The sequence below is a fragment of the Choristoneura fumiferana genome, chromosome 10 (assembly GCF_025370935.1).
Source record: "Choristoneura fumiferana chromosome 10, NRCan_CFum_1, whole genome shotgun sequence".
Taxonomy (NCBI): domain Eukaryota; kingdom Metazoa; phylum Arthropoda; class Insecta; order Lepidoptera; family Tortricidae; genus Choristoneura; species Choristoneura fumiferana.
Genome location: NC_133481.1, coordinates 10,851,954 through 10,867,563, shown reverse-complemented (window position 1 = coordinate 10,867,563; position 15,610 = coordinate 10,851,954). Strand labels below are relative to the sequence as shown.

The 15,610-nt window shown below is 36.2% G+C and overlaps 1 protein-coding gene across 9 annotated transcripts in view; it reads left to right on the top strand.

Moving 5' to 3' along the window:
* The window catches only part of dac (dachshund family transcription factor), a 184,353-nt gene that overhangs the window by 142,933 nt on the left and 25,810 nt on the right, over nt 1–15,610 (top strand). For all 9 annotated transcript variants that reach the window (XM_074093485.1, XM_074093479.1, XM_074093478.1 and 6 more), the window contains one exon: nt 4,528–4,611. In XM_074093485.1, coding sequence (XP_073949586.1) covers nt 4,528–4,611 — 84 coding nt within the window. The remainder of the gene's footprint in view (nt 1–4,527; nt 4,612–15,610) is intronic.

Genomic DNA, 15,610 nt, shown 5'->3' with positions numbered 1-15,610 from the left:
TTCTAAATTTCACACATAATAAAGGGAAGCAATTCTTATGATTATTAGCGTGGAGACTGCGGGAATAATCCTCGCTGTGACAAAGCCGCGTGACATAATCCGGAAAAATCTAATAACAATAAAATAAAATTGCTGCCGGTTTGTAAATTCAAAAACGGCATAGGGAAGAAAATTCGTTTTCCGCGCCGCGGCGGCCATTATCGTTACTTTGAATTTACCTTTTAAGAGCATCGTGAAGATACAGAAGGAGAACGAATGCTATATTGGTTGACGACGTTACTGCAATGAATTCAATTTTCTTCGAATAAAGTACGCTTTCGTAATCAGATAAATCCATTTTCTGTTTATCCCCCGAAAGTGCTTAAATGAGCATTATTCGTGGGTCATAATTCCTCCGGTATTACTATTAATATTACACCTTAAGACCGGCAAACGGTTCCTCGGATACATTCGAGCCAGAAACAGCCTAACACAATTCAAACGGGAGCGAATTCTTACTTTTGTTTCCCTTTTGAAAGACCCATTTCGGTCGCTTTCACCTTAGCGCTCGTTTGAATTATTTCACCACTTTTGAGTCGTAAATTTAAACCAGACTTTAATTGTTATTTTAACTGCAAGCTTAACTTAGTCTTTGTAGGGCGGGGGCCGTGAAAATATGTCTTAATTCGCACACCCTATGACTTATGTTACGGTGAAATTAAATTGTTACACGAGCCAGAATTTATTTTTTCAGTTTTTAATTTTGACACCTTAGAAGATCTAACGAATTGCTTGATATGATCTAGTTAACATTGGTAAATTATTTTTTTGTTTACCATTAACATTTAGTTACGTATATGCGCCATCATTGAATTCTCAAAACTTAGTTATTATTCTGACAAATCTCCAAAGGCATCGTACACGTAATTTAAATATTATTGTTGATTTTGCAGAGTGCACAAAATTGAAGGGAAATAGAATTTCGCATAGGACCCCTCGGGGACTGCAAATCGCATTTCACTGCTGACTTCAAATAAAGCTGAACACGTTGCTTCGAACAACTAGTCACGCACGACGCGCAGCGCAGGGATTAAAAAATCCATTACAGCATCAGCTCAGCTAATTACTTTTCGAATATTATTAAATTGCATAACCTGAATCGATCCTTTTGTTTATGGGTCTTGATCCTTTCAATCATCTATCGACCATTGAGTTTCGGTATCGTAATAATTGTCCATAATTATATATTCCCTTGAACCGAACGCATCGTTTTTATTGTTATTTTATTTATAAAGTAATAATTTTTTCGTCGGACGCAACTCGATCAGGTTTTAAATTTGATTGATCCGATATAAAGATCGATTTAATAATAATCGAGTGTTCCGCTTTAATGTTTTGCTTTTCTCTTGTTTTTGTCGATAAACGTTTTCATTGGATCGGTTTATTTTCTGTCTGCTTTGTGTCTGAATTTAGATGATTTATGAGTCACTAATTTTGACGCAATTCGTTCACCATCTTATCGATTACAATTTAGTGCCATTATTTTAAAATTAAAGATTGAGGAACAAATGAGAATTAAAGCCGTTCACTTATAAACTATATGCTATACTATAGCTTCTATAATCTTTGGCTTCTTACAATCTACGATGGTAAAACATTTAAAAATAATGACTTTGGTATTTCTTGATTACCTACTGTAATATAAATAAAATAGACGCAACTAGGGTCATAGCTAGCTAGTCTAGATAAACAAAAAGAGTAGTGATGACAAAACTTGCAATACAATTAATTGGATTGTAAAAAGTGCAGCCTACAATGCTCCTTAAGGGTCAATGTTATTGTGCTGTGCAGATGCAACCACAGCGCACAGGGACCACCGGGAGCACCTTTTGTTAAGGCGCCTCTGCTCGCAAATCTTGAGATGTTAAGATACGCTGCATACCTACGCGGACCCTTAATGGCCATCCCTCGGCGAACGTAATTTAAGTCTCATGTGCGAAACCACTCTTAACTAAAAGCCCTTCAAATTACACCTTAAGAGATTGATTCAGAATTAATCTCGCGCTCTTATAGATTAACTTTTTTCAACAAAACATAGTTTAATAAAGATTCGGTCGTAAATTCTCACGCCCGCGTGCTACGACGAAGTATTGAAATTACTGCTAATCTTTCTGATGTCTATGACAAAAAAATGATCGCATAAAAAACTTGGCGATTTATCAACGCTGTTCATTGTGTGTGGGACGTTAATTAATTTCGTTTTAATGGTTCCATTTATTGCAATTATATGACAGTTTTATGTTGACTTAGAGTAGTTTGACTCCTGCTTTCTTTTCCACTGATGTGGGAAAATGTATTCCAGTCCAGTTATCCAAATGGAGTGTCAAGACCGATTTTTTTTTTCGAAATGTAGATTACTCTCGAGATAAACTTTGAATGCCTAAGCTTCGAATATAATTGAGAAATAAACAATGTAGGCAGATAAACGATACAACGTTTCAATTTACAAGATCTCTGGTAGCGATAGGTCGTGCGATACTCATACCTTTATTCAGCTTGTTATACCGAGGCAAGAGTAAACTTGTCCCTGTTTTATCGCGCAGATTCCTGTACGTCGATATGGAACGTGAGCGGCTATCTCGCTTCCACCTCTGTGTTTTATATCATGCTTGTAGATTTGTATCGCTAATTATGTTACTGCGTTTAACGCTTTCGATTCTCTTTGATATTTTTATAATTATTAATGTTTTTTTAACACAATTATTTCAACCAACTAGAAATACGTTTAGTATCCCATCAGTCAGTGTTTCGTACTCAAATTAAAAGATACTAGGTAGGTAGGATACTAGGTATTCTGATTAGATTCCTAAGAATTTTACTTCCTGTCCTATATCTGTGGCTATTTTTGCTACTAGACGTTTTTCCTTTTTTAATAATGTGAATTATTGGCACGAAGTCATAAACATTTTACGCAATAAAGTTCCTAAGGCGAGTGAAAAATGTGAATGACGATTGCTACACCAAAAAGGAGGCATATGAAAGCGCAAGAGTAATATCTCAACCAATGGTAGTTCATATCGAAACGATAGTAATTAAACCAGCAGTTCAATTTTGAACGAAACAATTCTCGTTGCATCGAACAAGATAGTTGCGGGGCTAGTAATGTAGTAATGCAGTTAGCTTTAAGAATAGCTATCTGATTGAGGCGTATCGAATCTAGGCTGAATCGTATTGAGAATATACTGCAATTATATGAGTTTAATTAGACTTAATGTTATTACATAGAAACAACTTAAAAATGTCAGCTCTTTGCCAACGGCAGAATATCAGAACGATTTCGAGTATAAAATGGCTAAAACGCGTATTTAATTGCCTATGCACACGGCTTATTTTGTAAGCATTTCGCACGTAAACGCGTATTTCGCGAAAAAGCGTGTACGGCGCCTAAAGTTCTCAAAAAACTAGTACAAATACAACTGAATCTCGCGCGTGTGCATAGGCCCTTAATAATAAAAAAACTATATTTTTTATTTCGATTTATTTATTCAATCGAATTGACCATTTTGAAATAATGACATAAGTACTTAAGTTTAAAAAAATCATGATTGCTTAATTTGTCCAACGTCTCATCAAAACAACTAAGTATTTATAACGCTGCGTCATTTTAAAACAGTCTAACTGAAATCAGCAGTTAACGTAGGTGCTAACAACACGAGTTAATCAGACTCAACCCCCTACGATCTCCATTAGATAGACGACGTTAAGCTACCTACCTAATTGAATAAGGGACCAAATTAAACTGTAAATGAGTATGACCTCTTTCTATTCAAATTTGGCGTATTTGTCTTTACGTATGGCCGGAATTAAGCACCTTGGAATCGATAGCGAAGATTAGAACTTGATTGAAAGTTAGAGCATTTAGGGTTACTCCGTGCGAGGGGTGCCTTCATTTTACAGGGATGGTAATATGTTTGTTTTTAGGTTACAGTTCGATTAAATTCTATTGTGTTTGCATGGGTTATCTAGGCACTAAAATGCACATAAGAAGGTTATAAAGTTTTTAAGACAACTTGTATAATAAAATAATACAACTAATGATACAAGTGTTTGTGTAAAGGTTGTATTCCTTAATGTTAATTTCGATTAAATCAAACCGAAGCCAGTAATGGGTTAAGACGTTCTTGATCCCAAAATCGGAAGTCCTCCCCCAATCATTTCCGTCAGGTTAGATTTAATTGAATGTTATGCAAATCTCTCCATTGGACTCCTTCACAATAGTACCGGGATTCCGAATGAGTTAATCCGTGTTTATATTCGTAATCGGCCCTTGCTCAAGGCCTTGTTACCGGTTTAGCTCACTGTTAAATTTATACAATACCCCTCTACACAATGAACCATTTATTTAACTTAATATGCTATTTACGCCAACGCTTTCGTTTATTTAAATCAACTATTTGTTCTTTTGGAATAATAAAAAACGGATTAAGAACATACATTAAATTTGTTTTTGGTGTATCTGTATTGATGATTCTTTTCATTCTATTGCAGCTGAACTGAAAATGGACGTGCTACGGGAGCGGGAGGTGAAAGATAACTTAGAAAGACAACTTCTTGATGAACAGAAAATGAGAGGTAAGTTTGCTTGAAATTTTGTCATTTTATCAACGACGGATATCTAGATAGAATCTCTTATAAAACATGAAATACTTATCTTAATTTTATATTAATTAATGTAATGTAAGAAGAAGAATAAAATTACATTATATAGTGGCAAATATATTAGATAAACACCAATAATCGCGGCCCTGAAAAGAAACAAATGGGGTGTAATTTCAATGCCGCCATAAATCTCGGATCGCGGAGCCGCATTCGCCACAATTAACAGGAGATCTTGTTACAAGACCATTGTCTTCATCCCCACAATGTTATTTATTTCCACTATTAAAACTATTATATTCTCATATAACGCCAGCTAGTGCCTTATGCTGCCAATTTCCTTTCCGTGCCTCCGACTCATCGCCTCCGTCATTGTCTGTGCCACAATAGTGGGTGTTTAATTGATACTATTTTTATGCGTGTCTTCACACGTTATAACTTGGAGTTGGTTCTTGTTTGTGTTATCTGTTTGTTCCTATGCTTTCCCAAGCCCGCGGCTCGCGTGTTACAACGTTTTCTTTAATTTATAGGTCCATTGATAGTTTTATGGCTTGCTTTGACGTGGCCATAATCACCATAATTATGCCATTTATTAAGACAATTTTGTTTCGCTTCGTTGAAAGCTACAAGTGTTTATGGGTTGCGATTTGAATCGTTGTTACAATTTTAAATTCCATGCAAATTTCTTGCGTTTCTTTTTTTGTTTTATGTTTAGCTGTATGAATTATTTTACTTTTTTTTACCATTTCATACAGTGTTTTGCAGGTCGTGTGCCAAATGGACAGGGTGTATAGGTAGACACGCTTTGGGCCAATCATGGTTCATCCCTCTCCTGTTTTTTTTCGGTTTTTTCCAAATATTAACCATTTTGATTTTCTATCTCCACTTCGTTGGTTCATTTTTTATGTGTTACCTAATATTCTAATATTTAAAGGAAAATAAGAATTTAATACATTTGAGGAAAAAAGTACAAATGTATTTGTACTGTCACATTGAAAAAAGATAGGAAACCAAAATGGTCAACTTTTGGAAAATATAAGAATGACCATGGGTGGGATGAGTGTTAATTGGCCCGAAAGATATTGCAAGTGTCCCTACCTACCCTCCCACCCAAGTCATTTTATACACGACCTGATGAACATTCTATATAATTTCGGGCTGGAACTAGAAAGCGAAAAGCAGCCCTGTGGTTTGAACCAGAGCATTGCTTAGCTGACGTCCTTTCAGCTCTCTGAGCTTATTTTATTGATTACTTGTTTCGGCCGTATAAACCTAAGTATCAGTTTCTTTCTTTTAAATTAGTTGAACCTGATTCATAAGACTGTAAAATGCTAACACGGACGTCCTAACACATAAGTTTATAACTATAAGTCATAACTATCACTCCAAAGTAACTAAATTATCACCCTCCAAACAGAAAGGTCAATTCTTTGGAAAACTACCCTTTACCAATGAAACATTTCAATACACAGGAAAAAGAAAACTATGTAACTCAATAGAGGTAACCTTTGTACAAATGCCAAGCGACACGGCGACGGTGACCTAGCGCCTTGAGACAAAGGGTTTAATTCTATTGAAAACGTCAAAACCAAGCCAAACCCGACTTTACCCAGCCAATTATAGTGCTGTTACTTGTCTGTCTACAAACACGACATTTTACACGTCACAAATAACATAAAGGTGCTGTAGATACTTTATTGCAAGCATTTCTCTTGTGAAATTGTAATATAAATTTAAATGTTAATAATGGGACGACAGCTCGCTGCGAGGTTGACGCCACTTTAATGAAAATAATTATTGCTTCTGAACATGTGTTATAATTTACCGCAGACTTTCAGTGTAGACGAACATTGGAACTGCCTCGGCATGATGATTGAAAAACCGGCCAAGAGCGTGTCGGGCACACCCGAAATAGGGTTCCGTAGCCATTACGAAAAAAATAAGTAATATTTTTCTAAGGATTTCGTATTTTGTACGGAATATTCCAAGTTTAGGTATATTTTATACCTTAGGCTACTATTTCCTCTTAAACTACTAATAATTCTCAAGAAAACTTAACCGTTATAGTTTTCCTTGTAAGTATGACATACTTACTATCATCCTGATTTTTTTCAAATTTTTCCACCTACCGGTTTAGATTTTAAAGGGGGTCGATTTTAATGAAAATTTGCACTTTAAAGTTGAATATTTTGCAAACACATCACTGAATCGAAAAATCGTTTTAGTAAATCGTAATGATTTTAAAAGATCTGTCCAACGATACACTACACTTCAAGATTGGATGAGAAAAAAAAATCACCCCCACTTTACGTCTACGAGAGGTAGGTACCCTAAAAAAAATTTTTTTTTTAATTTTTTATTGTACCATTTTATTGGCATAGTTTACATATATATTCGTGCAAAATAACAGCTTTGTACAATTGATAGTCCCTGAGCAAAGTTGCGGACGAACAGACAGACAGACAGACAGATGACGAAATTATAAGGGTTCCATTTTTGCCATTTTGGCTACGGAACCCTAAAAAGGATCTAGTTCTATTAAAAGTGCCTGCGGCGTTACGTTTTACAATTACAAAGTAGCAAATTAAATTCTTTTCTAGTCATCAATTTCATTGTCAATGCTCACTGCACTTAGCGGCAACTACAGTTAATGGATTTTACGAACTGGTTAGCGGCAATTTCGATCTATTTTTAAAAGTTTTCTGACATTTGCTGTGTCTGCCAATTAACTCTTTGTGGCTGTTGCTTCCGTTTCGTTGCTTTACGGGTTCCGCAATCTGTTAGCGGGTAAACAGACGCGATGTGATGTAATTATTGTTTCTTGCTTGTTTTTTCGAACAAAACTTAGAACTAGCTTTTGCCCACGGCTTCGCCCGCGTGGAATTCGTTTATCGCGCGCTGTTCCCTCGGGAACTGTGCATTTTCCGATATAAAAGTAGCCTATATCACTCTCTGGCCCATAAACTATTGCTCCTCTCATCCACTCAAAGGTTGACTGTTTGAGATTCCTTATAGGGATAAGTCCGCCTTTGTACAAGTATCTCAAAGTTTGTAAATTGTATTTTGTTCATTTTCTTTTGTACAATAAAGAGTTTACATACATACATACTATCTCTACTCTATGCCAAATATCACGTCGATCCGTCGCTCCGTTTCGACGTGAAAGACGGACAAACATACACACAAACATACAAACTCACAATCACACACACTTTCGCATTTATAATATTAGTATGGATGTTGCATCTACGTATACTTTTTATAATTATGATGAAAGGCTTAAACGTGATGACATATTATCGATCACAGTTGCAACAAAGAGGGAATTCGAGGTTCCATACATATTTCACACGCTGAATGAACTCGATTGCAACGTGAGCAATACTGTTAATTGCCAAAAACCAATCATCAGATAGCGCTCTATGCGTCGCGCTGTGAAATACACCTCAGTTACAACAGTCCGGTACACCAATATTTTACCAGAATAGTTATAGAGCATACGTAAATTTCACAATCAAGCAAAATACAGTGCCAAACTGGTCGTTTTAATATTCAAAAAAGAGTTCTCGTTGAAAGAAATAAACTGAACTTAGGTATTTATTTTAGTTACGTACTAGAATTAATTATTTATATACATGTACACTACCTACGCGAATTCAAGATACTTACTCGTAGTTACTTATTTACTAGGAAATATACCTAACGTAATAAAATTAGTGAATTGCAATATATTTTTTGTTAAATTAGGAACTATGTATAGCCCCAAATGCAGTAAATGACTAAGTATACCAACTTGGTTTGTATAGGTACTTAACTAAATGTAAACCAACTTCAGCTGCTAGATTCCGTACATTCAAGGATTTTAAACATTTTACTTATCTATCATTGTAATACAAACTAGACTAGTGTATTTCAATACAAAATATGTAAGTAAATGTTTAGATACATTAATGGGGGAATTTCAATATCTAAGACACAAATTGACGTTGTTTTGTTTACATTTAGTTAAATACCTATCCAAACCAAGTATAGAATGTATTAAAAAAATAGAGATCTATGAAAAAAGGAGGTTTTATTCTGAATACATTTTCGGCCGTAGCACCTGCACAAGATAAGAACTTTTAGGCAAACGAGCGAAACAATATAGATATATTAATATTTCGAATTTCAACTTCATTGAACGCCATTTAAATTCAGATCGAACAATTTTAAAATTTAAAACCGCTGTTGAATCTGAAAACATCGCCCCCGGCTCATAAAATATCAGAGGAAATGCATTAATAACCGAAACTTCGTAATAGCATTTTAACAATCAACAATGCCGCACCTATTTTTATTTTAATACTCAAGGCTACTGCCGAAGAAAATTGATTTGAATAAAATTATTCCGATGTAGACGTAAATGGATATTTTGATACTTGTAGTTCTTTATTCAAATAAATGTCACAATTTGTTTCCATCTTTAGTAGAAACGAGATAATGTGGTCGAAACATGGAGGTACCTAATTTTAGCAATAAATAGTTTTTGATTAAGCCCTGATAAATATAAGTGCGAATCACGAAAGCTTAAAACATTATCTTTACTTTAGTCTCGGGAATTCGGTGCCTCTCTACCTACTTCAATATGTAGATACCTTTTAAGCTCGGTAGATTCTATAACCCTAAAGATAATTCAGAAGTAGGTATCCTTTCATGGTCAGGATATTAAAAGTCATTGTTAATTACGTAATGGTCGTCATCGGCGTATGAAATTCTAAAATGGCTACTAAAACGTTCGCTGTGTGGCTCACATTAATCCGTTCATCTATTCTGCTCTATTGCACCAGCTGTTCACCAGTTAACAATTCCATCTTTAATGGCATAGATTTGGTAATAGCTAGAGTTTTCTTAGCCAAGTTTGGTTCACCCGCGGCACGCTGACTCCCATGTACCAGTCAGCGGCGAGCAATAACAATCAATCAGAGAGGTCGATCGTAGTCCGGCTTGAAAATTGGAATAGGCCCCGAGCCTAATCAACGTCCGCGGAGCGCTCAGCTATTCATATTAGATATTGTTTTGAATGGCCCAGTATCGAATCGAAATCTACCGCTTCAGTAATGCACTACCTCCGCTTCCATTTAAACGGGGATCGTATGCGAAACAATGATCAGTTTAATTAATGAAAATAATATTGCGAAAACGCTAAATATTTCAAACTCTAATACGTTATTGTACTTAATTGAGGCTTGCACTTTCAAGAGGGAGCCTGGTGTCCGAGGGGGAAGCTACGAATTAGTCCGAAGGGAAGATTGTGCTGAGATTTCTAGGGTTTGCCTTATAATTTCAGAACGCCTCGGTTATGGCTATTATATTTCGAACAGGACCGAAATCTAGTGTCATGGTTATATGAACTACGTAGTAATATTCTGAGATAAAATGAACAATTTAGGTATAAAATAAAAAAGCCGATATTCGTTTAATCAGCAAGGGTTAATTGTAACCTTAGTACAACCTCGACAGCAATCTCACAATTTTAGGAGACGTTGATATAATTTCGGGATTCCCCTGTCTAAATTCGTCCCTGCGACCCCATATCACATGTTCTCTGTATTTGATATGAAGTAGGTATAACTCTCATTGTACTCCAGATTGCTTAATTAAATAATATGTAGGCCGTAACATTACGGCGTCTTGAAAGGGTTCGGAATGGAAATGTTACGCCAATTATGCGAACATTATGTTGGGAATGGAGGGTTATCGATGCCTGCTTAGATGTGCCTTTGTATGGGGAATGTTATATCTTAACGCATTACATACAGTGATATAATAATACACATGTTTTATTCCATTAAATAGGTGTACATTAGTATTGCCTCTACCAAAACCAATTAATTGATTATTATGCTATCTGTCGTTCGGTTGCCAGCCAGATTCCATTCCCCTTCTATTCCAAACATTATCACGGCTCGGACAGTCGAGTGATCAAATTCAAATGAAATTTAACATGCGGACAATCGTATCAACATACGTCAGTATCCGGCCGCCTTCCACCACGGCAGTGACGTTTGCACCCCACTAATAAATTATATTATGCTGAATGCTGGGAGGATTGATACATTACTATCTGGAGTCGGACTAAGAAACACAATTAAAGGTGAACAACAGAGTGCCATGTTAACAAAGTATCTTTTTATGTCAAATACCGAGTGTGGCCTGTAATATGAGCCAATAATTAAAACATAGATCATACTCCTCAAACTGAGCAACATTAGTTCAGCGACTTTTAAAAATAATTAGTTTTCTAATTTATATTACACTTTTAAGTTTATTCGAAGAAGCAATGTAAAGCAAAATGCTTGATGTTTGTAGCATGACAGGCGACTTCAGTTGTGTTCTAGGATATTGATAGCAGTATTTAATTTGTATGAAAAAAGGAAAATTCAAAGACTCCATTATTTTTAAAAGTCGCTGAACTAATGGTGTTCATTTTGACGTGGACGATCTACGTCTTAATTTTTGCCCGTATTACAGGCCACACCCGGTATAAATTGCTTAAAGAAATAAATATTCGTGTTGCTAAATCAAAATTTCTGAACATGGCTGGCAGCGGCCCGACTCATTCCAAAGTTCAAAGGGTTAACGCCCAGCTTTCACCCAAGGAATCCGTAAATGAGGAACAAGTTCATAAAAATACCGACAATTCCTCCAAAGAGTCCAGTGGGAAGATATCAAAAAATATTTCCGATACACGCCAAATCCCGACCGCGACGCAACGTGCAACCTCGCCCGAATGCCGTACCAGATACTCGCCGCGCGCCGTGTACGGAATTCAATTACCTACACACTTGTATTATCGTCTCTCTCTTAGGGACCCTTTGCAATACACATAGAAAAAATACAGTAAGTAAACATACACAAAACCCTACAAAATAGTACAGTGAGATTACAAACATTAAAAAAAGAGTAGACAATAGGCATGGGAAAAGTTTACATTTCCAATTGACTACTAAAAATCGCCGACCGACCAACATGTCTTGTACAATGTATCTAAACTTAAGTGTTCCTTCTGAGCACATAGACGGCTGTTCTTTCATTTCATACGGAACCTTCTCAACTGACACTAGTGGCGAGCTGTTTGGGAATTCATTGTGATTTTTTGCAAGTGTGAGGTCTTAAATTTATCGGCCTTTCGAAACCTTTCGGGGACGACGCTGTGTAAATATTTACACTTGAACGTTGCAAGGCGGAACGTTGCGTTTTTGCTTGAGGTGCAGTTGTGGCTGGTGAAAAATTGTTTCAGTCTGATTAAGGCTGCGTGATTATTACCCTGGCATTCAGAACCATTAACGACAAGGTTCGTTTTTTTAATTTATACGCATTTGGTCTTCAATTTGGTGTTTGGTGTTGGGTTATCAGTTTTTTAGTTCTTTTAAATAAAAACTAGGCTTTGATACAATAACCTATACAGATTTTCAGCACTTATAATTACCTCGTGGATTTTTTTTTATGTCCTGTTACGATACCATACTTTAGAACTGTGACTTCGCTCGTGTGAACCATCGCATCCGGCAGTTGAATTGAAATTTCAGGATATTTCTAAATTTCCATAGCGGTTCCTGAAAATTACGTCGTAGTGTTCATTTACGTTGCATGAGAAACACCTCTACAAAATCGGAAAAAGATCCAGTTCCAGTGATCCAGGCACATACCAAATTAGATCCATATCCGTCCAACCGTTTTAATCAATCACACAATCTCAGCTTCAGATTCTCAGCTTTCATATTATCAGTGTAAGTACGTAGATGTTCTCGATGGCCGAAATATAACCAAATTCACAATAAAATTACGAATAAAGTGTGTTACAAATAGACAAACGCTAGCACTGGCCGATGTTCTCGTGAAATGAAGCGCAGTATGACCCGCCGGCCGTAAGTAATGCAAATGATTAGATTTAGCCGACTGGTCAGACCAACTCGCCTCGCTCTAATGTACTAAATGCATTCGAGGGGCGCGGAAAATAAAGCCCCTGAAAGATACCTACACGCTGTGTAACTTTGACGGGCTATTTAGCAGATGAAGTGGTCTGTAGTCTGTACAAGTTCCTGTATGGAAACTGTTGGAAATGTGTACTGATGTAAATAAAATTGAATAATGCTTTACAAGGCGTTTCTAAATGAATAGAAAATATTTCGGCAGTTGGGTTAATTTGACTGAACACTTCTGTGAATTTAAAAAACGTTTACAAAGATTTTAATATTGTAAATGAGAAATTACGCTTTCATGCCTAAAATTGACAAATTATTGTTATAAATTTGGTCTGGAAATAGTTTGAAGCCCTGAGAAGGACATATGATCATTTTTATCATGGAAAATTGTACTAACATACATATAGTTCCCGCAAACGCGCGATAAATGAATTCTTCGCAGACAAAGTTACGGCCAACAGCTTTAATAATTTTATAATTGTGATCATTAAAAGTTTTCATACGTCAATTGATATTCAAAATATAATACGTTAAAGTGTAGATACTACATTTAAAAAAAAAACCAATGTCAAACCTGTACGGCCATTCAATCAAATTGGCTCAACCATCTGCCAAAATATTAACATACCATGCATATAAAACTATTATCATACTTATAGGAAGTGGTTGTAAATTCGAAAAAACAATGAACACTGAGCATTCTCAGCAAACTCTATTGAGTTTACTCATCATCTTAAATAGATAGTCCCTTCCAATTGAAATAGTAATTTATTTTGCAGATTTGCTACTTAAAATTCAAATACACATTTAGAAGTCATGAATTCGTGAGCATGTGCTTGTTAGTGTTAGCTAGAATGTATCTTGCACTAACAGGCGAAACGTGTTAAAAGAACACCAAAGAGCGGTCCAAAGAAAAGGATCAAACGGATTGTATGGCATTATACATTTCACCGCTAAGTAGAATACGCTGTTTGGCGCGTGCGCCGGCTGTGGTCGCAAAGATTGACCACCTTTTAAGAAACCACTCACTATATTAGCCTAGACCTTATCGGGAATGGTATGGGAAACAATAATTGTATTCAAAGTCTTTAATTCAGCTAATAAAGTACGCACGTACATTTTAAAACCAGAATTTAACTTGCTTAACTGTACAACTATTTCATTTAAAATTATTCAACCGAGGCACAGATTAAATACCTACTTGTAAAAACTCAACGAGAAGATGATGATAGAGTGTAAATTAAAACAGTGCAAACTAGACATAGGCGTTTATAATCAAGAAGATATCAGCTCGGGACACGACGTTTAATTTAACAAACCATCAACATTCGGAGCGGATAACGAAACGGAAAGCGGGAGGAAGGTCTCACAATGTTAGCAACCTCGTAATTACAACTACTGTAATTATAACCTTGTAAAGTTGTAGCTCCAGAGAACAGCCATGCGGGAACGATGCTAATCAAGGCCCTATTCAGATCCATTACGCAGGGAAAGCAATAAATATAACGCGTTCATAAAATCTCGCACAGCAGCCGAAGTAATAATAAAATATTACAAGAGCACGAGATTTTGTCTAATTAATTTTGTATACGTGTACTGTGGGGCTGCAATGTCTTGGGAACAACACAATGAGTCCGGGAAACCGAAGGCGAGTTCGTAACGAGATCCACGAAGACGCTAAATTAGAATTTATGATTGTGTGTGAAATTGTTAGAACAGGTTTCAATGTATATATGATCGTGTTCCCTCGTAAGGAGGTGAAGTTTCAGATGAATCCGGTGAAATAATGAACTTTATAATTACTGATGTGCGTTGTCGGGAAAAACATCGACACAACGCACCAGCATAACGTTCGTAAATTTAATATTGGATTATGTTTAAGGGAATCAATATTTAGGGAAACTGTGCAGGTTAAGTGACTACTTGGATATGGTTGTGTCTTAGTCGTGTCGATTATGCCACGACCGAATTGTCGATTTTGCCACAAGCGAGCGCACACGCCATGTGCTGGCCGTATCGTGTGTTTGTAACCCGATACAAGACTTGTTGCATTTTACCTATAAAAGACATTTGTGTTGGTATACTGTTACCCTAGTTATATTTAATTTCAAATCGTTGATATTGTCTATCCAAATACCGAATCTTGTGTTTTACTTCCTAATTAGAAATTGTTATTAGTATTTTAGCGGCCCCTCGGAAATTCGACTTACCAAAGTTCTGGTGTCTCGATCTTCCATAGCCAACCGTAACGAAATCGTCTGAAGATATTCAGTCACTGTATAGTTTTAAATGTACCGTAAGATTATGTTCGCATAGCTTAAGACTGCCTAGTCTGCTTAGCGACTATTATTCGTTCACTTGTAAAACCTCTAGGATGGAGGGCTATAATAGTTTTCCTTTTGAAATAATTATATATATAACGATCATGATTTTTACATATTGTTGAAGCCGCGTGTGGAGAGGGAGAGGGGTACACTTGCCTCTAGCAAAAGTTGTCACTTTTAAGCTTCCTATTTTGGGAACGGATCCCTAAATAGAAAAATGTTCGAAGCAAATTTGTTGCAAATTTAAAAAAAAATATTTGGAAGACTTATTCAATGATACCCTACCTATGGTGGTATGCTTATGCAAAGTTACATCCTTCGAGCACAATACAATACAATACAATGACTCTTTATTGTACACCAGAAATAGTAAGCGATACAGAAAACAGGTACGCAACGCAAAGAGAAAATTACAAGGTAAGCAATAGGCTGCCTTATCGCTAACACTAGCACTATCCGTCCCGGGACGAACGAAAGGGCGGACATGATAAATAGTAGATTATTGTCGTGGCCTGGAAGTAGGCAATTGCTGGCTGTGTATGAGTATTAAACGGACGAGCTTGCGAGTCCGTTTAACTAATACGAAGCCAGCAATTGCTATTCCAGCCGAGACTAATATAAAGCTTTTCTCAAAAATGGTGAATAATTCTGAAATAGAATAAACTTTTTCTAAAAATATATTATACA